Source organism: Narcine bancroftii, chromosome 14 (assembly GCF_036971445.1).
Source record: "Narcine bancroftii isolate sNarBan1 chromosome 14, sNarBan1.hap1, whole genome shotgun sequence".
Taxonomy (NCBI): Eukaryota; Metazoa; Chordata; class Chondrichthyes; order Torpediniformes; family Narcinidae; genus Narcine; species Narcine bancroftii.
Genome location: NC_091482.1, coordinates 41298044 through 41322784, shown reverse-complemented (window position 1 = coordinate 41322784; position 24741 = coordinate 41298044). Strand labels below are relative to the sequence as shown.

The window sequence follows — 24741 nt, the reverse complement described above, 5'->3', positions numbered from 1 at the left end:
ATTTTGATGGTGAACTGTAAATTTTTTTCTGAAGCCTGAACTTTGATGAATGCTAATGCACCAAAAAAGGAGAATGAAGTATTTATTGCAGATACCTTTTAAAATTTGAACCAAACAAATGGAAAAATCTTAGTGGGAGGGGACTTTAATTGTTGTTTAGATCCTTTGTTGGATAAATCTCCAAAGACTTTGAAGAGAACTAAAATGGCAAAGAGAATGATTGAGGTAATGAAGGATTTAAATTTCGTGGAAATATGGAGAAAATTGAACCCTACTGAAAAAGATTACTCCTTTCATTCGGCATGGCATAATTCTTTTTCTAGAATTGATTTATTTTTAGTTTCAGCTCAATTGCAAGGTAGATTTATACAAAAGTCGAAATTTGTCTGACCATTCGTCGTTGTTGGCTTCTCGTTTAGGTACTGAGAAGGCAGCAAATATTTATCGTTGGCGATTTAATGAGATGTTATTAAAAAGACCTGAGTTTATTAAATATATTAGGGAACAAATTATTTTTTATTTACAAAGGAATCAAGATTCAGTACAAAGTAAATTTGTTTTATGGGATGCTTTAAAAGCATATTTGAGAGGACAGATCATTAGTTATACAGCTAGAATTAAAAAAGCAATATTTGATTGAAAGTCAAAATGTGGAAAAAGAAATTGAAAGGTTAGAAAAGGAAATTCAGAAGAATTCTATTGAAGATAATAAGATTCATTTATCTAAATTAAAATTATGATATAATATACAGCAATCATATAAATATGAAAAAATGATTCAAAGATTGAAACAGCATTATTATGAGCACATAAGGTTTTAGCTTGGCAATTAAAAATGGAACAAGCATCAAGAACATTTAATGCCATTAGGAAAGATTTGGATATTACATAAACCTCAGGAAATTAATGAGGAAATTTTTAGATTTTATATTGAAATTTATACATACGAAAGAAGACAAAATACTGAGCAAATTGATTCATTTTTGGCTAATTTAAATTTGCCATCATTGACTGGGAAAGATTGTCCTTTTTTCAGAATTGGAATTAAAGGAAGCATTGCAATCAATGTCGGGAGGAAAGTCCCTGGGTGAAGATGGGTTTACAGTAGAATTATATAAAGAATTTAATGATTTGTTGTTTCTGGTTTATATGGAAGCTTTGAAACAGGCAACTGAAATGGGTTCATTTCCAGAATCGTTTTTGAGGGCATTGATTACTGTTATTCCAAAGAAAGATAGAGATCCATTAAAAGTGTCTTCTTATCGACCAATATCGTCATTAAATGTAGATTATAAAATTGTTGCAAAAGTATTAGCTAATAGATTGGTTAATTATTTGCCAAAATTAGTACATGTTGATCCAGCTGGATTTATAAACGGTCGATATTCAGTTGATAATGTCAGTAAATTGATTTCTATAATTAATGCTGCTAGACAACAAGCTAATCAACCAAGGTTGTCCTCTTTCACCAGTATTGTTTCCATTGGTAAAAGAACCTTTAGGTCAAGCGGTTAGGCAAAATTTGGATATTAAAGGTATTAAAGTAGATAAACAAGAATAACTCTTTAAATATTTTATAGAATTCTATTGGGAATCCATCCTCTCTAGGCATTTTATTGTTCAGCAACTTTTTTAATATATCATGTATTTCCTCTATTTCAAATGGTTTTATCAGCTTGTTTTGCTCATTTTCTTGCAATTTCGGTAGTTCAATTTTAGCTAAAAACTCTTCTATTTTGTCTTCTTTCCCCTCATTCTCAGTTTGGTATAATTGTTCATAAAATTCCTTAAAGTTCTCATTAATCTCCATTTGTTTGTCCTTTTTCCTTGATGCCAATACAGTTCTTGTAGCTTGTTCTGTTTTAAGTTGCAAGGCTAATATTTTGTGCGTTTTTTTTCTCCTAACTCATAATACTTTTGCTTTATTTTCATTATGTTCTTCTCCACCTTATACATTTGTAATGTTTCGTATTTTATTTTTTTGTCCGCCAATTCTCTTCTTTTAGCTATATCTTCCCCTGTTGCTAGTTTTTTTTCTGTACTTACTACCTCCCTTTCCAACTGTTCTATTTCCTGATTGTAGTCCTTTTTCATCTTAGTTACATTACTTATTATCTGCCCTCTAATGAAGGCTTTCATTGCATCCCATAATATAAGTTTGTCTTTCACTGATGCCGTATTTATTTCAAAGTACATTTTAATTTGGCATTCAATAAATTCTCTAAATTCTTATTTTTTAAGTAACATGGAGTTTAATCTCCATCTATATGTTCTTGGTGGGATGTTCTCCAGTTCTATTGCTAATAACTGGGGTGAGTGATCAGATAGCAATCTAGCTTTATATTCAGTTTTCCTAACTCTCCCTTGAATATGGGCTGACAACAAAAACATAACATTCATTGAGTATGTTTTATGCCTACTCAAATAATATGAGTATTCCTTCTTCATTGGGTGCTGCCTCCTCCATATATCTATAAGTTTCATTTCTTGCATTGATTTAACCATAAATTTGGCACTTTATTCTTTTTGCTAATCTTTTGAACAGTTTTATCCAACATTGGATCCAAATTAAGGTTAAAACCCCCTCCTATCAATATATTCCCCTGCATATCTACAATCTTCAAAAAATATCTTGCATAAACTTTTGATCCTCTTCATTAGGTGCATATATATTGATCAAATTCCAGAATTCTGAATATGTCTGACACTTTATCATTACATACCTCCCTGCTGGATCTATTATTTCTTCCTCTATTTTGATTGGTACATTTTTATTGATTAATATAGCTACACCTCTGGCTTTTGAATTATATGATGCTGCCATTACGTGCCCTACCCAGTCTCTCCTTAATTTATTATGTTCCATTTCAGTTAGATGCATTTCCTGCACAAATACTATGTCAATTTTTTTCTTTTTTCAAGACATTTAATAGCCTTTTTTGTTTAATTTGGTTATGTATTCCATTAATATTTATAGTCATATAGTTCAACATGGCCATCTCATATTCTGTTTACACCTCATTTCCACTTCCTTACCACCACCTTCCCCCTTTTCCCCATTTTCATCCCTCAATTTTCCCTTTTTGAACTCAATGTATGACATAACTTCTAAAACATAAAATACTTCAACAATGCCCACATCTAAAATTCTCTTAACCCCAAGTGTCCCCCCTCTCTGAGTTGCCCCTTGTCCCTTGTCAGGCAGCCACAACTCCCCTCTCCATTTGGATTGCGAACCTGCTCGCAGACGTCAACTGATTTCACAGTGACTGTTATTCTCTCCCACCCAACCCCCTCCAGAATAGACTTTTATCTTCAGATTTAATAAATCTCACCTTCTTTCCCCCTTACTTCCTTTCTTCCCTTTTCTTTCCCTTCTTTAGTTCTTACAAATACATTATTTTTACATCTTTATATGTAGTTTGTCATTGTTCTTCGTTCTTGTTATATCTCTTCATCTCTCCTTCTGTCCTGCAGGCATTCTGCAAATTCTCATGCTTTCTCCAGATCCGAGAACAGTCTATTTTGCTCCCCTGGGATAAATATTTTAAGCACAGCTGGATATTTTAACATAAATTTATAGCCTTTTTTCCATAGGATCGATTTTGCTGTATTAAACTCCTTCCTCTTCTTTAGGAGTTCAAAACTTATGTCTGGGTAAAAAAATATTTTTTGACCCTTGTATTCCAATGGTTTTTTTGTCTTCTCTAATTTTATTCCTTGCCCTCTCCAGTATATTTTCTCTTGTCGTGTATCTCAGAAATTTTACTAAAACAGATCTTGGTTTTTGCTGTGTCTGTGGTTTCGGGGCTAGTGTTCTGTGGGCCCTTTCTATTTCCATTCCTTCCTGTATTTCTGTCATTCCCAGGACCTTTGGGCTCCATTCTTTTATAAATCCTTTCATATTTGTGTCTTCTTCATCTTCCTTTATGTTGTTTCACCTACTATAGTTTTCCATTATATCATCTTCTGAGCGAACAACTCTTGTGACTCTTTAACTTTTTTCTCACTGTCTTCCAATTTTCTTATTAAGTCATTCCTTTCCATTTCTACAGCCGTTCTTACACATTTTCTAATCTTTTCCCTATTTCTGTCATGACCAGCTCTATTCTATTCACTTATTCTTCGGTATTTTTCATTTTTCTTTTCATTTCACTAAATTCTAATGTCAACCATTCTTTTAATGCTCTCATTTGTTCTTGAATTTTTAAAAAATCTATATACTGTCCATCTATTTTATCTTCTATTCCTCTGTGCAGGCCTTGGTCTTCTTCTTCCTCTTCTTCTGTGTCTGCACCTGTGTTTGTGTCTTCTACTTCTCTTCCTTGTATCTGTGTCTCTTCTGACTTTCTAGTTGACCTGCTTGCCTCACTTTCCTGGGTGTTTTTTTTTGCATAGCTTCTTGCTGTTGGTCCTCTTCTTCTGGGCTAGTTATCTGTGGGGCCTCCTGTTGCTGTTCTTATTTCCTATCACTCCCTTTCCTGTCGCTTTCCTCTTCTTCCAGCTGAGAGCCCTGCTATCGGGCATCTCTCAGCTGGTCGTGCTGTGTTAGTTTGCTCCTCAGCTGGGCCCCCCTCCTGTCGGTGTTTTCTTTTTCCTTAGTGTGTGCATTGCGCACTTCTGTTTGGCTCAGAGAGCCATTTTTGCAGTCCAGTGGTCGGGAGGTCGCAATTCTGTGGGATCATTACCAACCTTGGGGAATGGGCTCCCTGTTTCTTCATGCAGGTAAGGCCTTCTCCTTTCTCTTCCGGTGTCTTTTCTTTTTTACCCGTTATTTTTGCTTTTTCCTTCTTGGGTGCCATTTTCTTTCTTTTCTCCACAACTTTGTCTTTTATTTGTTGTGTTTTGTGTTTTTTGAACTTTGTTTTTTCTTTTCTGGAGAGGGCTGGTATTCTCCTACCGGCCCTACTCCATCATGTGACTCCTCCGTAGGTAAACAAGAATATAAGATTAATTTGTTTCCTGATGATGTTTTAATATATCTAACATATCCTAAAAAATCTTTGAGGATGTTGCAAAATTGATTACATCAATATGGCATACTGTCAGGTTATAAGGTTAACTGGAAGAAGAGTGAAATATTGTCGATATCAAATGGGGATTATTTAGATTGTAGATATTTAGATTGTAAATCTCGGTGCCTGCCACATTGACCACCACCAGTGGGCTGATATCGCCTCCAACCGTGCATCTTGGTGCCTCACAGTTCGGCGGGCAGCAACCTCCTTTGAAGAAGACCGCAGAGCCCACCTCACTGACAAAAGACAAAGGAGGAAAAACCCAACACCCAACCCCAACCAACCAATTTTCCCTTGCAACCGCTGCAACCATGCCTGCCTGTCCGGCATTGGACTTGTCAGTCACAAACGAGCCTGCAGCAGACGTGGACATACCCCTCCATAAATCTTTGTCCGTGTAGCCAAGCCAAAGAGACAGATTACTAAATTTAAATGGTCTGATAAGATTAAATATTTAGGAGTTTTAGTTAATAAAGATGATCAGGACTTCTATATTTTGAATTATATGCCTTTGTTGAGTAAGATTAAAATTGATTTACAGAAATGGAAAAATTTACCATTAACTTTAATTGGGAGAGTAAATTGTATAAAATTAATATTTATCCTCGTATACAATATCTTTTTCAATCTATTCCACGTGGGATTCCGAATAAATTTTTTAAAGAATTAAATAAAGTAATTTGATTATTTTTATGGAAGGGTAAATTATCTAAGGTCTCTATGCATAAATTAATGTGGCGGTATAAATGGGGAGGACTTCAACTACCAAATTTTCAAAATTATTATGAAGTGGCACAGTTGAAATTCATTAATAGGTTGTTTGATATTCAACAATCTCCGGTCTCGTCTAAAGTTGAGTTGGATCAAATTTTGAAAAAGAAATGAATCAATTTATTTATAAATGGAATCCTTTATTGTTACAAATATATAATTTACCAGTATTAAGACATATAAGCAGGATCATCTTATTGGTTCTAAAAGGAAAATTTCAATTAAATCACCGTTATATCGGAATAAATGAATTCTGTTTTCTTTAAATAGTCCTTATTTGAAAAATTGGAAATTGAAAGGAATTAGCATTATACAAGATTGTTTTGAGGTGGGTAAATTTTCTACATTTAATAGATTACAAGAGAAATTTGGTATTTCTGCAAATTCTATTTTAGCTTATTATCCAGTTCGAGATTTTTCGCGAATACAATTTGGTAAGGAATTAATTTTACCAAGTCAATCTAAGTTTGAGATTTTAATGGTTGCCAAGAACATGAAAGGATTTATATCAGATATGTATAGGTTGTTGCAAGAAAAGATGGATAGAGTTGGGCTAGATAGGATAAAAGAGAAATGGGAGAAAGATTTAGATATTGAATTGTCTTGGGAGGAATGGTCAAATATGTGTATGGAGTGTTACAAAATTAATTAATGTGAGATATAGTATGGCTAATTATGATTTTATTCATCAATTATATTTGACTCCTGATAATTTGAAGAAATATGGATTTAGTCCAACAGATTTGTGTTTTAACTATTGTGCATTGTGTAAGGACATGCAAGAAAGTTAAACTTTTTTGGGAAAAAGTTATTAAATTTTTGAGAGGTTTATTTACAATCAATTTGCAAATGGATTCAATGATGTGTTTATTGGGATATATAAATGCTGTTACTTTGGGATTGGTTGATAAGCCACAATTGGCATTTTTGCGGTTAGGGTTAGCGGTTGCAAGAAAATGTATAGCAATAACTTGGAAAAATGATGTGGAATTGAATATACAAAGATGGCATAATGAACTGCAAATGTGTTTATATTTGAAAAATATAACTTAATTTGTGAAATAATAATTATTTTTTTATTAAAATGTGGAGTTTATATTTGGATTGTATGATTAATGATCTTAAGTAAAAGTTATGTAAAGAGTTGTCACGTTGATTAACTAATTTTAAATTTTTAAAGGCTCCGAGGGATGACAGAGGAAGTTAAGATGATGTAGCTAGTAGAGGGAGGGGGGAGGGTGGGGGAGCTATTAACATCACCATGATTTTTTAAATACTTTTCCTTCTATTTTATATATTTGTATTTATATCTTGTATTTTCTTTTTTTTTAAATATCTTGTAAAATTCTTAAATATTTTTTTTTTTAAAAAGAAAGCTGGTCATGTTATTGCGAATTGTCTAGTGTTGAAAAAGAGATGAGAAAAGGTTTTTAACCAGAAGCCTGTATTCAGACAGTTGAATTTAAGGAGAGCAGATGTTCCAAACCTGGTAAGGGTGTCATGGATATTTTCAAACCTTTTGTGTCAGAGGGCATTCAGTAAAGGAGGGAAAATCACAGGTTCCAGTTAAAGTTCTTAGAGATCCTGGTGCTGTTCAGTCACTGTTGTTGGAAAGTGTTTTAACTCTGGATCAGAAGACTGACACAAGGGAGACAACTTTGATTAAAGGTGTTGCAGGTGAGGTAGAGTCAAAATATCTTCACAATATTGTGCTAAATTCAGAATTATTAAAGGACCTGTTGTAGTAGGAGTAATTTCAAAGACCCATGCAAGGATGGGTCTTTTTATTAGGGTTTTACTAAAAGGCTATAAATTTATTAGGGAATGATTCAGCAGAGGATGAAGTTGGATCAGTTTTGAGATTAACAAATCGGTCTGGTAAAGAGGATTGTGAGATATATCCTGCATGTGCTGTAACAAGGTCTGTGAGTAAGAAAATGATGAGAGCTGAAGAAGATCCAGTTGATAGAGACTCGCCCAGTGCTTCTGTAATAGTTTTGAAAGAGCAGGGTCATTCTGAGAGTCAAGATTTCTCTTTGTCAAGGAAAGAGTTAATTCAGTAACAGAGGACAGATACAGATCTTATTGATTTAAGGGACAAAGCAGTAAGTGAACAAGAGATTAAAGAAATGGCTTGTGGATATTACTTGAAGGGTGAATTGTTGATGAGAAAAAAGAGACCTCTTAATATTCCTGCTAATGAAGAGTGTGGGGGTGGGTGGGTGTGTGATTCATCAGGTGGTTGTTCCTAGAAATTAACGGAATGAAATTTTACACGTGCAGTTAGAATTAGAAGGGGGTTAAATTTGGTTAAGTAAGTCAATAGAGATAAGTTAAAGTTTAATTCTATTTTTATGTTTAAAGATAATTAAAAACAACTTTTGTTTAAGTAACCATTTTCCTTGGTAAATGTCTATCACTGCTGGGTTTATAGGTCCTCTGGGCTTGTAACAAGGTTACCACACGCTTCTTGGGATCTGGTATAATTGACGCTTGTTTGAAACTTGTGGGCACCATGCCCTATCTACCTGTGACAACAATTTCAGGGAATTGTCTATCTGTGTTCCCAGGTCCCTCTGTACCGCACTCCTCAGAACCTGACCGTTTACTGTGTATATTATACCTTGGTTTGTTCTTTCAAAAGTTGGTCCAGAAGCCTCAGCAAATGTTCACCCTGAACCCATGTCTTCTGGTTTGTATCTCACCAAACCTTATTGGAAAAAGCCTCCATCTGTGCATCTTATCTATGCACCACATTCAAAATTCACCTAATTCTCATAAGCTGCAAAAAATAAAATCATAACCTGTTTCTTTTCATGTATCTTATTTCTTCAAGTCCCGACAACATCCTAACAAGTCCTAACTTGTTTAACCTTTCCCTATAACTCAGTTCTTCTCGTCCAGGCAACATCCTAATAAATCTCCTCTGCACTTTTTCAATCTTGTTGATATGCTTCCTGTGACCAAAACTGCACACAATACTCCAAATTTGGACTCGACAATGTCCTATATAACTTTACCATAACATCCCAACTCCTGTACTGCATGCTTTGATTTATGAAGGCCAATATTCCCGAAGACCCTTTAGAACCCTGTCTTCCTGTGATGCTACTTTCAAGTAATTATGTATCTTCATTTCCAGATACCTCAGTTCCACCACACTCCTCAAAACCCAACCATTTACTGAGAAGGCCCTTCCAAAGTGCAATACCTCACACTTGTTTGCATTCACTTTCATCTGCCATTGTTCAGACTCTTTCCCTGCTGGTCCATATCCCTCTGCAAGGTATGAAAGCCTTCCTCACTGTCCACAATGCCTCTAATCCTTGCATCATCTGTAACTTTGCTGGTGAGTGGAATGGGGTAAAGGAGAGCTCAGGACAGGTGAGGGGGTTCTAAGGAACTCCTGTTTCCCCAGACTCACGCAGATAGCATTGATGTCAGACTCATGGCCAGCGAAGCTCTGCTGGCACTCTGCCTGCCGGATGTCCCAGACCTTGGCCGTAGCATCGCATGAACCAGAGACGAAGAGGGAGAGGTCCGGCGAGACGGACAGGCTCATCACATCGCTGACATGTCCAGTGAATGATGTCTTCTCCTTCCCTGTCTCAATGTCCCACAGGATGCTGCCGGGGGAAGGGGGTGCAAAAAGGGAGAAAGGGAGAAAGGAGGAGAGGGCAGACAGGAGGGAAGGAGAGAGTGGGGTGAGAGGACAAGGAGGGAAAGGGGAGAGAGGGGAGAGAGACAGGAAGGGAGAGGGGGAGGGAGATGGGGAGAGATTGGTCAGATATCTGGGTGTCAGAGCTTAGCAGGAAGAGGAAGAGGCTGGGGTGAGAGGTCAGATGGTGGAGGTCAGAGATCACAACTCACCATGATGTATCGCCAGAGCTGGTGATAATCTCGTTGTCATTGAGAAAGCGGCAACTGGAGAGATAACCTAGCAACAAGAGTCAGTGCTAAGCAACTGAGAGCAACCCATGACCCCTGACCTCTGGGTGGAAAGATCACAACCTTCTGGACCTCTAGCTAGAAAAGTCTCAACCTTCCTTGATCCTAGATGAGGTCATGGAAGCCCCTGACCCATGGGTCCAAAGGTCATGACCCTAGGTGGAAGGGACACAACCTTACTTGACCCCTTGATAAAATGTAAACATCTGGGTCAGAAAACCCAGCATGATGCCCTGGGTTCAGAACATTCCTTGTGACTCTGTTTTGTTCCCCCCAATACCCCCCCAGTCCAGTCCCTCCCCACCTACATCCAGGACACTTTCCACACTCTCCATCATTTCAACAACTTCCAATTCCCTGAACTCAATTGTCCCATAAATACCAGGGATATTGAATCCCTACACACTACATTCCCCAAAGTGAAGGTCTCAAATCCCTTGGTTTCTGTCTGGACTATAGATTCAACAAGTTCCCCACCACCACCACCCTCCTCCGACTGGCAGATCTTGTCCTCACCCTCAATAATTTCTCCTTTGACTCATCCCAATTTCTCTTTGATAAAGGAGTACCCGTCTGGGTTCCAGCTATGCCTGCCTTTTTGCTGGCTATGTGGAACAATCCATGCTACAAGCTGACACAGACAAGGCCCCTTCTTCTGCTACATCAATGACTATTTTGCTGCTGTCTCCTATACCCATGGTGAGCTCGTTGACTTCATCCATTTGCTGCCATCTTCCACCCCATCCTCAAATTGACATCTGTAGCAACACTCTCCCTTTCCTCGATCTCTCTGTCTCCAGCTTAGGAAACAAAGCCCCACATGGAAGGTTAATTAGGAAGGTTCAATCATTAGGTGTGGATATGGAAGTCGTAAAATGGATTCAACAGCGGCTGGATGGGAGATGCCAGAGGGTGCTGGTGGAGAACTGTTTGTCGGGTTGGAGGCCAGTGAGCTTCAAGGATCTGTATTGGGCCCATTGTTGTTTGTAATATGCATTAATGATCTCGATGATGGGGTGGTAAATTGGATTAGTAAGTATGCAGATGATACTAAGATAGGTGGCATTGTGGATATTGAAGGAGGTTTTCAAAGCTTGCAGAGAGATTTGGGAAGTTAGAAGAATAAGCTGAAAGTTGACAAATGGAGTTTTATGCTGACAAGTGTGAGGGGCTACACGTTGGTTGGATTCATCAAAATAGGACATAGATGGCGAATGGTAGGGTGTTAAAGAATGGAATTGAACAGAGAGATTGAGGAATAATGGTCCACAGCTCCCTGGAAGTGGAATTTCAGGTGGATAGGGTCATGAAGAAGGCCTTTGGAATACTGGCTTTTATAAATCAGCACACAGAGTAGAAGAGTTGGGAGGTCATGTTAAAATTGTACAGGGCATTGGTGAGGTAAAATTTGGAATATTGTATTCAGTTCTGGTCACCAAATTGTAAGGCGGTTGTGAACAAAATAGAGAGAGAACAGAGAAGGTTGACCAGAATGAGACCCGGGTTATAGAGAAAGGTTAAACAAGTTAGGTCTTTATTCCCTGGAGCGTAGAAGGCTGAGGGGGGATTTAATAGAGGTCTTTAAAATGATGGGGGGGGGGGGGGGCGGATAGATAGAGTGGATGTGTATAGACTTTTTCCATTGAGTGTTGGGGAGATTCAAACAAGAGGACAAGTGCTGAGAGTTATGGGTAAAAGTTTAGGTGCAACCTTACTTGCAATATTATCTTTTAATAAAAATGTAGATGTAAAAGGTATGGAGGGTTCTGGGCAGAATGCAGGCCAGTGGAACAAGGACAGTGTAAGTGTTTCAACACGGATAAGAAGGGTTGTTATGGCCTATTTCCATGCTGTTATTGTTATATGACATCTATAAATTGTTGGCATAGCGGTTGGTACAACACCTTTACAGCGCCAGTGATTGGAACCGGGGTTCTGTAAGGAGTATGTACATTCTCACAATGTCTGCATGGTTTTTCCCTGGGGGCTCCAGTTTACTCCCACCGTTCAAAACATAGCGGGGGTGAAGGTTTACTTGGGTGTAAATTGGGTGGCATTGACTTGTGGGCCGAAATAGCATGAAACTGTGCTGTATGTCTCAATTAAATTAAATAAAATAAACCAACCGACTCCCACAGCTACCTCATCTACACTTCTTCCCACCCTGTCCCCTCTAAGGATTCCATTTCATTCTCTCAATTCCTGTCTCCGTCTCATCTGAGGACGTCCATACCAGATCATCAGAGATGTCCTCCTTCTTCAACCAACATGGCTTTCCCTCTACCAACATCAACTCTGGCCCTCATCCACAGATCTTGCATTACTCACACATCTGCCCTTGTCCCTCTGCCCTCAAGTGCAACAAGGACAGGATTCCTCGTCCTCACCGACCACCCCACCAGCTTCCGCATCCAACACATCCTTCTCCATCATTTCGCCACCAGCTATGTAATCCCACCACTCTCCTTCCCTCTCCCCATCTCCCAACTCTCTCACACCTCTCTCCCCCACTCTTCTTCCCCTCCCACACCATCTAATCTCTCTCTCTCCTACTCCCCCTCTCCCTCCCCATCTTCCTTTCTCATCCCATCTTCTTCTTCTCCTCCCCTCAAAACCCTTTCCTTCCTCTCCTATCTCTCCCAACCCCCTCTCTCCCACCCACATTCTCTCCAATGCCCTCTCTCCCCAATCTTCTAACCCCACTCTCCTCCCTATGATTTCTCCCCTCCCATCTCTACCCCTCTCACTACTCCCTCACTCTTCTCTTGCCCACCTCACTCTCCTCTCCCCTCTCTGCCCCATCTCCCCCACTCTCCTTTTCACCCCTACCCCCCCTCCACCACTCTCCATCTCTTACTCCCCCTCCCATCACCCACTCCCCATCTCTCACCATTCTTACCCATTCCCCCCATGTCTCTCCTTCTCTCTCCTCACTGCCCTCTCCACCTCCCGACCCCTCTCTCTCACACCACCCTCTCTCTCTCCCAAACCCCTCTCTGCCAACCCTCCTCCTTCCTCCCCTCAACCATGACCCATCTCTCCTGCTTCTTCTCTTCCAACCCCTCTATCCACACCCCCTCTCTCCTTGTACGAACCTCCCCCTCTCTCCCCATCTCACCCTCTCTAACCCCTCTCCATAACCTCAATCTCCCCCTTCCCCTGCCTCATCTCCCCACTCTACCTCTGACCACTCTCTGCACCCACCTTTCACCCCCTCTCCCCCACCTCTCTCCCCTCTCTATCCTCCTCTCTCCCCTTCCCCCTCCCATTATCGACCATTCTCCCTCCCCACCTTTCTCCCACTCCTCTCTCCCTTTCCCACCCCATCTACCTCCCCCTCCTCTCCCCATATTCTTACTTCTCCCCTCTTTCCCCACTCTCTCCCCCTCTTCTCCCTCTGCCTCCTCTTCACCCCTCTCCCCATCTTCCCCATTCCCCATTGCGCCATCCACACCATCCTCCCTTTCCTCTTTCCACCCCATCTCCTCCCCTTCTCCTATCCTCCAAACCTTTCCCCAACTCCTCAATCCCCCTCCTCCACTCTCCAGTTTCTCCTGCATCTCCCCTGCCCACCCTTACTCTCTCCCATCCCATCTCTGCCACCCACCTCTCTACCTTCCACCTTTCCCAACACCTCTCACACATTGCCCCCTCTCCCCCTCTCTCTCCCCTCTTTCCCTCTCCCCCTGATTTCTCTACCCTCCCTCTCTCCTCCACCCTTGCCTCCTCTTCCCCTTCCTACCTCCAATTCTACATTCTCTTCCCTCTTCCTGGTCTCCCCTCATCTCACCCCCTCTATCTCTCTCCTCGAACTCACTCTCTCCCTTCCTCTTACCCCCTCTCCCTCATCCCTTCTCTCCTTCATCTGTACCCTCTCTCCTCCCCTCCCTTTTCCCATTTCTCACCCTCACTTTCACCTCCACTCTACCCCTCTCCACCACCCCTCTAACTTCCCAAATCTCCACCCCCACCCACACTCCACCCTCTCCCTATCTCTCCCTCTATCCCCAATCTGCACTTCTCCCCTCCCACCCCCTCCCTTCCCTCTCTCTTCACCTCCCTCTCCCCATCTACATCTTTCTCCCCATTTCCCTCCCCCTCTGTCTCCTCTCCTCTCTCCACCCTCCCTTCCCCTCTCCACTCTCTCTCCTGTCCTATCTTCCCCTCTCTCCTCCTCCCTCTGCCTCTCTCACCCCCTCTCATCCATGCTCTCCCCTCCTCCTTTCCTGTCTCTCTCTCTTCACTCCTCCATATCCTACCACCCTTTGCTCCCTCTCTATCTTCACCCCCTGTTCCTCTTGCTCCCCTCCCCATCAACCACTCTATCAACCCCCCCTCACTTTCCTCCCATCCTAATCACTTTCACTCTCCTGTCTTGTCCCTTCTTACCCTCCTCAGCCCTCCCCTGCCGCTCCCCCTCGCCCCTTCTCCCCACTCTCCATCCCTATACCCTCTCCCCATCTCTTGCCCTTTAACTTCCCCTTTCTGTATCCCTGTTCACCCCACCTCTCTCTACCCCACCTCTCTCCTTCCCCTCTCTCACCCCTCCTCTCTCTGTCCCCTCATCTCTCTACCCTCTCCCTCCTACTCAAAATTTCCTCTCCTCCACTCCCCCCTTTGTCCCCTGTCCCTCCCCCTCCCTTCTTCCTCACCCTTTTCCCCACCTCCCTCACTATCCCCATTTCCCTCCCTCTCCCTCTCAAACACTCACTCCCCACCACCTCTCCTCCTTATACCCCACTTTCCCCTTCTCCCCCCCTTTACCCCTTTCCCCCTCTTTCCTATCTCTCCCCAACCCCCCTCTCTCACCCACTCCTCTCTCCCACCACCCCCTTTTTCCCCATCTCTGACACCCTTTCTCTCTGCATCTCACCCATTCCTCTCTCCCTCCCTCTACTTTGCCCCAACTCTCCCCGAGCACCTTCTCTCCCTCACTCTCCCATCCTCTTCTCTCTCACCTCCTCTCTCCCACCATCCTATCTCCTTCCTCTCTCACCAACCCCCTTTCCCCTTTCATTCCCCTTCCTCTCCCCCTTGATCATCCCTTCTCTCCCCCTCTCTCCCCTCCTTCCCCTTCTCTCTCTCCCCTCTCTTCCCCTCTTTCCCCTTCTCTCTCTCCCCTCTCTCCATCCCCTCACCCCCTCTCACATCTCCTCATCTCCTCTCTCTTCCCCAAATCCCCCATCCCTCCACCTCCCTCTCACACTCAAATACACCCCTTTCCCATCCTCTCCCCTGCCCCTCTCCCTGTCCCCCCACTCTCTCGACACTATCCCCTCCTAGTTCCCCATCCTCCCCGTCTTCCCTCTCCCCCTCTGCCACCTTGATCCCTCTACCCTCTTTCCCTCTCCCCCTCTGCCTTCTCTCTCTTTAATCCCCCTCTTTGCCACCCTTTTTCTCACGCCCTCTCTCCCAACACCCTCACTTGTCCCTTTCTCTGCTGTCTCCCCCACACTCTCGATCCCTCCGCCTTTCTCCCATACCCTCGCTCCCCCAACTTCCTCAAATCTCCTATTTTTCTATCCCCATATCTCTGAAATTCGTCTATCCTTCCCACCCTCTCTCCCCATCCCTGTTCTTCCAAACCGCATCTCTCCCACCCACCCCCTTTCTCATCTGTCTCCCCATCTCCTCTTCTCATAACTCCCTCCTATCCCTCTCCCTCACCCCAACATTCCTCCTCTTCTCCCCCCCTCTCTCCCCCTTTTTCCCCTCTCACTCCTCTCTCAGTCCATCTTTCCCCCACCTCTCTAGGCAACCTCTCACAACCTCTCCCCTTTCCCCGTCACTCTCCCACCTCTCTCCCCTCTGTCTCCCCCTCTCACACCTCCCTCCCCTCCCTCTCCCTCACCCCAATTTTCCCTCTCTCCTCCCTGTCCCCTTTCCCCTCTCCCCTTTCTCCTTGTCTTCCTTCTCACTCTTCTCTCTCAGCCCATCATCCCCCCACCTCTCTACACAACCTCTCCCCCTCTCTCCCCATCACTCCTCCTCTCACTCTCTTCCCTTTCTCACTTCTTACTCATCACCCTCTCCCCATTTCTCTCCCTCCTTCTCACCCTTTTCTCCATCACTTTCAGCCCCTCTCCCCCTCACACCTTCCCTTTCCCCTTTTCTCCACCCTCCCTCCTCATCACTCTCTCACCCCCTCTCCTACCCTCACCTCCCCATTACCCCTTCCTCCCTCTCTCCCCACCTCTCCCCCTCTCCATTTCCTCTCCCCTCTCTGCCCTTTCTTCCCTCATCCACCCTTTCAACCTTCTCCCCACTTTACATGGCCTCCTTTCCTCCTCTCCCACATCATCTCTCCCCTCTCCCCCACATCCCCCTTTCCCTTCTCCCCCTCCCCAATCTCCCACTCACCCGCTGTCTCCCCAGAATATCTCTCCCCTCTCCCTCTCCCATTTCCCTTTCTCTCACCCACTTTATCCCTCCTCTCCCACTCCTATCCCCTCCTCTCCCCCTCTCCCCGCTTTGCTACCCTGTGCCCCCTCTCCTCATCTGCCCCTTCACCCTTTCCACTCCTCTCCTCCACCCCCTCTCTCCTGCCTCCTCTCTCCCGACCTCCTCACAGTTGCTTCTCCCACCCTCTCTCCTTCCTCCTACCCCCTCTCAGCCAATCACCTCTCCTTTCTCCTTCCCACCGCCTCTCTCCCACCTCCATCTCTCCTACTCCTTCTCTCTGCTCCCATCTCCCATCCCCTTATCCTTCTCCTTTTTTCCTGCTCCATCTCTCTACTTTGTATTTCTTCCTCTTCCCCTCACTTTGTCTCCCCCTCTGTCTTCTCTCTCCAACTCTCAACACCCTCTCAAACCCAACTTCCTCTCCTATCCCCTCTCTCTCTTCTTCTTGCCCCCTGCTTTTTCCCCCACCCTCTCTCCCTCACTTAGGGGTAGAGCCTCACCATTGTGTCCCACAAGCTCACGATTGACTTTGACGTTTCCCTCACGGGTTTTAAGGTTGTAAATGGAACACATATTGTCCAGACCGCCGCAGGCGACACAATTCCCTGAAGGTGCATAGCAGCACGTCATAACCCAGGACGACCTTAGCGGAATGGCATGAACCTGTTGGGTAAACCATATGGATCATCAAAACCAAGGGGATGATACTTACACACACACACACACACACACACACACACACACACACACACACACACACACACACACACACACACACACACACACACACACACACACACTGACACTCACTGGGGAATAGGTCCTACACACTGATCCTCTGGGGGATGGGTCCCACACACACTGACCTTCACTGGGGAATGGGCCCCAAGCACACTGACCCTCACTGGGGGCCGGGACAAACACACGCAGACCATCAATGGGGACAGGTCTCACACACTGACGCTCACTGGGGGATGGATCCCACACACTGAGCATTAGTGGGGATGGACCCACATAAACGGACCCTCACTGGGGGATGGATCCCAAACACTGATCCTCACTAGGGGATGGGTCCCACACTGACCCTCACTGGGGGGGTCAGGTCCCACATACTAACTCTCACAGGGTGATGGACCACACACACACTTGCCCTCAATGGGGGGACAGCTCCCACACACTAACCTTCACTGGGGGATGGGCCCCACACAAACTGACCCTCACTGGGGGATGAATTCCACACACTGAGCATCAGTGGGGACAGACCCCACATACAGGGACCCTCACTGTGGGACGGACCCACACACACGGACTCTCACTGGGGGACAGATCCCAAATACTGATCCTCACTGGGGGATGGGCCCCACACTGACCCTCACTGGGGGATGGACCCCATACTGACCTCTCTGGGGGATGGGCCCCACACACACTGACCCTCACTGGGAAATGTGTCCCACACACACTGACCCTCACCGGGAAACATGTCCCACACACACTGACCCTCACTGGAGACCAGGACAAACACACACAGACCATCAGTGCGGACGGGCCTCACACACTGTGCCTCAGTGGGGACAGGCTATATACACACTGACATTCACTGGGGGACAGATCCCACACACTGACCATCAGTGGGGATGGGCTCCACACAGATTGTCCCTCTCTGGGGATGGATTGCACAGACTGACCCTCACTGGGGGACGGATCCCACACACTGAGCATCAGTGGGGACAGACCCCAAACACACGGACCCTCACTGGGAGACGGATTCCAAACACTGACCATTAGTAGGGACAGGCCTCACGCACACTGACCCTCACTGACGTCGGATCCAAAACACTGACCCTCACTGGGGGATGGGCCCCACACACTGACCTTCACTGGGGGATGGGCCCCACACACTGACCCTCATTGGGGGGACAGGTGCCACGCGCAGTGACCCTCACTGGTGGATGGGCCACACACACATTTACCCTCAATGGGGGGCCAGGTCCCACACACTAACCCTCACTGGGGGATGGGCCACAAACACACTTACCCTCAGTGGGGGGGGTCAGGTCCCACATATTAACTCTCACAGGGTGATGGACCACACACACACTTGCCCTCAATGGGGGGACAGCTCCCACACACTAACCACTAACCTTCACTGGGGGATGGGCCACAAACACACACCCTCAGTAGGGGGACAGGTCCCACATACTAACCCTCACAGGGGGATGGGCCACACACACACTTACCCTCAGTGGAGGGACATGTCCCACACACACTGACTATCACTGGGGATGGCTCCCATATCCACTGGTCCTCAATGGGGGATGGGTTCCACACACACTTACCATCACTGTGGACAGCTCCCACACACTAACCATCACTGGGGATGGCTCCCACACACTGACCTTGTTGGTGGAGTAACTGTCCCACACAATTAATTTCCCATCTTGCGAAGCACTGACGAGGAGTCTGGAAAGAAAAGGGTCTCCATGAAGCTTTTGTCTGCTGTACAGGAGAGATGGGTTGGAGAGAGGTGAGTTGAGGAGAGGTGGGGGAGGGAAGTGGTGGGGCAGGTAAGAGGTGAAGGGAGGGGAGGTTGGGTAGGGAGGTGTGGAGAGGATGAGGTGGGGGGTGGGGAAGTAGAATGGTATGGCTTTGGTTAAGTGGGTTTCGGATAGATCAGGTAAGAGGTGAAGAACAGTTGGAATTTAATTTGGAAAAGCATTCAGCAGGTAGGCACAGGTAAGGGCAGGTTTCAGATATCATATATTTGGTTCCTCTTGTCATAAACAGTGAGAATGGCAGCCAAGGCAGTGGAATGTTCCTCTTGCACAATGTGGGTCCTCAGGGAAGCCAGCAGTATCCCTGATGACTTCATCTGTGATAAAGGAATCCAGCTGCAGCTCCAACTAAGTCGAATTAAGGAAATAGAGCTGGAGTTTGATGAACTCCAGATCATTTTGGAGGGAGAGAGGGTGATAGAAGTTACAGGGACACTCTCCCACCTAGCAGGCAGGAGGGTAGATGGGTAACAGTCTGGAGAGGGAAAGGGAACAAGTAGGCAGTGCAGGGTACCCCTGTGGCCATGTCCCTCAATAACATGTATGTTTTTGGATACTGTTTGGGGGGGTATGGGGAACCTACCAGGGACAAGGGACAGAGATCAGGTCTTTGACACAGAGTCTGGTCCTGTGGCTAAGGGAGGAGAAGAGGCGAGCTGTAGTGATAGGGGATTCCATAGTTAGGGGGACAGATTAGAGGTTCTGTGGAAGACATCGGATATCAGAGAGGTATGTTGCCTCCCTGGTGCCAGGGTCTGAGATATCTCAGATCGAGTTCACGGCATTCTGTGGATGAGCTGCCAGATATCTTGGTCCATGTAGGACCAAGAAGGGTGAGGGGGTCCTGCAAGGAGAGTTCAAGGAGTTAAGTGGAGTTTGAAAAATAGGGTTGTGATTTCAGGATTGCTACCTGTGCCACATGCTAATAAGATTATAAATAGAAGGATGATGTAGCTAAAGACATGGTGCAGGAGGGAGGGCTTCAGGTTTCTGGATCATTGGGCTGTCTTCCTGGAAAGGTGAGACCTGTTCCAACAGGTCAGTTTGCATCTGAATTGGAAAAGGACTAATATCCTTGCAGGAAGGTTTGCTACTGCTGCTCTGGTGGGTTTAAACTAGATTTGCAGAGGGGTGGGAACCACAGGGCCAGAGCAGATAGAGGAGCGGAGGTGGGAAAATATGACATGAAAATTACTTGCACCGTTAGTAGTCAACGGGTTGAATGCGGTGGAAATGTTCGCAGGTGCATCTACTTCAATTCAAGGATTACTCTAGGAAAGGCAGAGGACCAAAATATCTCTCCCACCCTCTCTCCCCTCTCCCTCTCCCATTTCCCCTTCTCCCACCCACTTTATCCCTCCTCTCCCACCCCTATCCCCTCCTCTCACCCTCTCCCCGCTTTGCTACCCTGTGCCCCCTCTCCCCAACACTATCCCTCTCCCCATCTGCCTTCTAGGATGGATTAGCATGTGGAATTATGCTATTGTGGTCTTCAATGAAATTTGGTTCCAGGCTTCTGTTTTTTCAGACACAACATAATGGGGAGGGAGGTAAAAGGGGGAGGAGTGGCATTCTTGCCAGGCTGTGCTCAAGCAGGACAGACCAGAGGGTTCATCTACTGAGGCTATATGGGTCAAGCTGAGGAATGGGAAAAATACGACCGCACTCATGGGGTTGTATAATAGATACCCAATAGTCAATGAGAATTGGAGGAGCCAAACTACAGAGAGATACCAGACAACTGCAGTAAACACAAGGTTGTGATCGTAGGAGATTTTAACTTTCCACATATTGTCTGGGAGTCCCAGTCAGTAAAGGGACTGGATGGCTTGGAGTTTGTCAAAAGTGTTCAGGAAAGTTTTCTAAATCAATATATAGAGGTACCAACTAGTGAGAGTGCAATACTGGATCTCCTATTAGGGAACAAGACAGGACAGGTGACAGAGTATGTGTAAGGGATCATTTTAGGTCCAGTGATCATTATGCCATTAGATTCATTAATTATGAAGAATGATAAAAGTCTGGGCCTCAGATTGAGATTCTACATTGGAGACAGAGTAATTTTGAGGAAATGAGAAAGGATCTAGAATACATGGATTGGGAGAAGTTGTTTTTGGGCAAGGATGTGCGAGATAAGTGGAGGCCCTTCAAGAGTGACATTTTGAGAGTACAGAGGTTGCATGTTCTGGTTCACATTAAAGGCAAGTTAGAAGGCATAGAAAACCTTGGTTTTTGAGGCATGTTGGGATCTTGTTCGGAAGAAGAGAGAGGTGTATAATAGATACAGGCAAAATGGAGAATATGAGAGAAAAGGGCAAGAAAAACCTCAAAAAAGAAATCAGGAAGGCTCAAAGAAGACAATGTGAAGGAATATGTTAAGAGCAAAATGATAGTAACGGACAAAATTGGTCCCCTTGAAGATCAGAGTGATCGGATTTTTATTGAGTTAAAAGAGATGGGAGAGGAGATGATTGTAGACTTCAGGGGGAAGTCAGGGGAACATGACCAGTCCTCACTGAGGGCTCAGTAGGGTCAGGAATCTCAAATTCCTGGCTGTCAACATCTCGGAGAATCTATCCTGGAGCCTCTATATTGATGCAATCACAAAGAAGACTCGCCAGCGACTTTGTGAGGTGTCACAGATCAATTCATAGAAGAACTGAGTTGACAGGGGGCTGTATTGGATCTTCTATTAGGGAACGAGGTAGGTCAGGTGACAGAGGTTTGTGTTGGGGAACACTGTGGGTCTAGTGATCATAATACCATTAGTTTTAGGTTAATTATGGGGAAGGATAGGGCTGGGCCAATGTTGAGATTCTTCCTTGGAACAAGGCTAATTTCGAGGAGATACAAAAGGATTTAGAGGGTGAGGATTAGGAAAATTTATTTTCTGGTAAGGATGTAATAGATAAATGGAGGATAGTCAAAGGGGAAATTTGGAGAGCACAGCATCGGGATGTCCCTGCGAGGATTAAAGGCAAGGTTAGAAAATATGGGGAGCCTTAGTTTTCAATGAATATTGGGGATTTGGTTCAGAAGAAGAGGGCTGTGGACAACAGGTGTAGACAACAGGGAACAGACGAGGTGCATGAGGAATAGAAGGAGGGCAAAAAGAATGTGAAGAAATAAATTAGAATGGCTATAAGGAGAGATAAGGCTGCTTTGGCAGGCAAGGCAAGGCAAGGCAAAAAAATAAAATAAAATCCAAAGGGCTTCTACAGTTACGTTAAAAGTAAAAGAATAGTGAGGGACAAAATTGGGCCCCTTGAAGAGATGAGGGAAATTTTAAATGTTTTTTTTTCCTTCAATATTTTCTCAGGAAAAGAATATTGAGCCAGATGAAGTAAAGAAATCTGCTAGTGAAGTCATGGAAAACATGCAGATTAATGAGGAGGTCGTTCTGGCTATTTTAAAGAGAATAAAGGTGGTTAAGTGTCCAGGTCCTGTTAAAATGGGTCCCTGAGGGAGGTTAATGAACTAATAGTGGGGGTTCTGACAGAAATATTTAAAATGTCATTGGCCATGGAGAATGTGCCAGAGGATTGGAGGGTGGCTAAATTTTGTTCCACTTTTTAAAAAAGGTTCTAAAAGTAAAACTGGTAATTATAGGCCTGTGAGTCTGACATCGGTTATAAGTAAATTAATGTAGAGTGTTCTTAGAGATGGTATATACAATTATTTGGATAGAGAGGGACTGATTAGGAATAGTGAACATGGTTTTGTGCACGTTAGATCATGTTTAACAAATCATAGATTTTGGGGAGGTTACTAAGAAAGGGAAGGCTGTGGATGTTGTCTATATGGACTTTAGTAAGGCCTTTAACAAGGTTCTGCATAAGAGGTTAGTTAGGAAGGTTCAATCATTAGATATTAACGTTGAAGTAGTGAAATAGATTGAACAATGGTTGGATGGGAAATGCCAGAGAGTAGTGGTGAAAAATTGTTTGTCATATTGGTGACTAGTGGAGTGCCTCAAGGATTGGTACTGGGTCCATTATTCTTTGTAATATATATTAGTGATCTGATTAGTAAGTAAGCAGGTGATACTAAGATTGGTGGTGTTGTGGACGGTGAAGAAGGTTTTCAAAGCTAGCAGTGGGCTATAGGCCAGTTAGAAGAGTGGGTTGAAAGATGGCAAATGGAGTTTAATACTGAGAACTATGAGGTGCTACATTTTGATAGGTCTAATCAGCAAAGGTGATACATGTTAAATGGTGGACAATTGAGGAGGGCAGTAGAACAAAGGGATTTAGGAATTTTGGTACATAAGTGGAGTCACACATAGATAGGGTGGTGAAGAAATCTTTTGGTATGTTGGCCTTCATAAATCAGGGGACTAAGAACAGGAGTTGGAATGTCATGTTGAAGTTGTATAAGGCATGGGTAAGGCCAAATTTGTAATATTGTGTACAGTGTTTTGGTTGCCAAATTATAGGAAGGATATTAACAAAATGAAAGAGAGAGAGAGAGAGAGAGAGAGAGAGAGAGAGAGAGAGAGAGAGAGAGAGAGAGAGAGAGAGAGAGATGAAGAAAGGAGACACAGGGAAAGTTGGTTGAGGTAGGTTACTAATGGACTTTATTCCCTGGAGTGCAGAAGATGGAGGGGTGATTTGATAAAGGTATTTAAAATTATGAGGGGAACAGATAGAGTAAATGTGGATAGGCTTTCTCCATTGAGAATGGGGAGATTCAAACAAGAGGACATGGATTAAGATTGAAGGGGGAAGAGTTTAGGGGAAACGAGGGGGAACTTCTTCACTCAGAGGGTGGTGGGAATGTGGAATGAGCTTCCAGCCAAAGTGGTAGATATTTAAAGCAAGGTTGGATCAGTATCTGGACAAGAGAGATATGGAGGGTTATGGGTTGGATGCAGGTCAGTGGGACTAGGTGAGGGAAGGTGTTCAGAATGCACTAGAAAGGCAAACTAGCCTGTTTCTGTGCTGTAATTGTTATATGGTTATATGGTCTGAGGAGATACGAAGACTCTCGTAAACCTACGGCTGTACCATGGAGAGCATTCTGGCTGGTTGCATCACTGCCTGATACAGAGGCACCAACTCTCAGGACAAGAATAACCTCCAGAGGTTGTTAACTTGGCCTGTGACATCAAAGCCACCAGACTTCACTCCATCGAGGACATCGACATGAGGCAGTGTCTTAAAAAAGTTGCCTCTAAACTCAAAGACCCCCACCACCCAGGCCATTCCATCTTCACTCTGCTACCATCGGGAAAAAGTACTGGAGCCTAAAGACAAGCCCTCAGCAGCCCAAGGATGGCTTCTTCCCTGCGGCCATCAGATTCCTGAATAATCAATGAATCAAAGACACTGCCTCACTTTTCAAGCACTATTTTTTAATAATAATGTTGTAAGATGGTTTTAATGTGAATATTTGCTCTATGATGCTGCCGCATACACTACATTTCATGACTTGTTCATGACAATAAATTCTGATTCTGAGGCCTTAACTGTTTTTTGTTTTCATCAGTATTCAATCAGGAAACAGTCAGAGTTGTGGGAAGTAAGCGAGGTCATGGAACCCATACAGATTAAAGAGGAGGAAGTACTTGCTGTCTTAAAGCAAATAAGGGTGGATAAAACCTCAGGGCCTGATAAATCCCTCAGATCTTGAGGGAGGCTGGTGTAGAAATTGTAGGGGCTCTGGCAAAAATATTTAAAATGTCCTTAGACACGGGTGTAGTGCTGGAGGAGCGGAGGGTAACTCAAATTGTCCAATTGCTTAAAATGTAACCCTGGAAATTATAAGCCTGTGTGCCTGATGTCAGTGGTAGGTCAATTATTGGAAGGTGTTCTAAGAAATCAGATGTACAATTATTTGGATAGCCAGAAACCAATTAGGGACAGTCAACATGCTTTGTGCATGGCAGGTTGTGATTAATTAATCTTATTGAGTTTTTCCAAGAGGTTACCAGAAAAGTTGATGAAGGAAAGGCTGTGGATATTGTCTACATGGACAATGTCCCACATGGGACAGGAAGGTTCAGATGCTAAATATTCATGGTGAAGTAGTGAATTGGATTTGACAGTGGC

At 44.2% G+C, this 24741-nt stretch overlaps 1 protein-coding gene across 3 annotated transcripts in view; it reads right to left on the bottom strand.

The window, feature by feature from the left end:
* Positions 1–24741, bottom strand: part of LOC138749183 (guanine nucleotide-binding protein G(I)/G(S)/G(T) subunit beta-3-like) — a 79838-nt gene that overhangs the window by 6768 nt on the left and 48329 nt on the right. For all 3 annotated transcript variants that reach the window (XM_069910222.1, XM_069910225.1, XM_069910224.1), the window contains exons 7-10: positions 18536–18599; positions 16640–16802; positions 9660–9726; positions 9214–9415 (exon numbers count right to left, since the gene is read on the bottom strand). In XM_069910222.1, coding sequence (XP_069766323.1) covers positions 9214–9415; positions 9660–9726; positions 16640–16802; positions 18536–18599 — 496 coding nt within the window. The remainder of the gene's footprint in view (positions 1–9213; positions 9416–9659; positions 9727–16639; positions 16803–18535; positions 18600–24741) is intronic.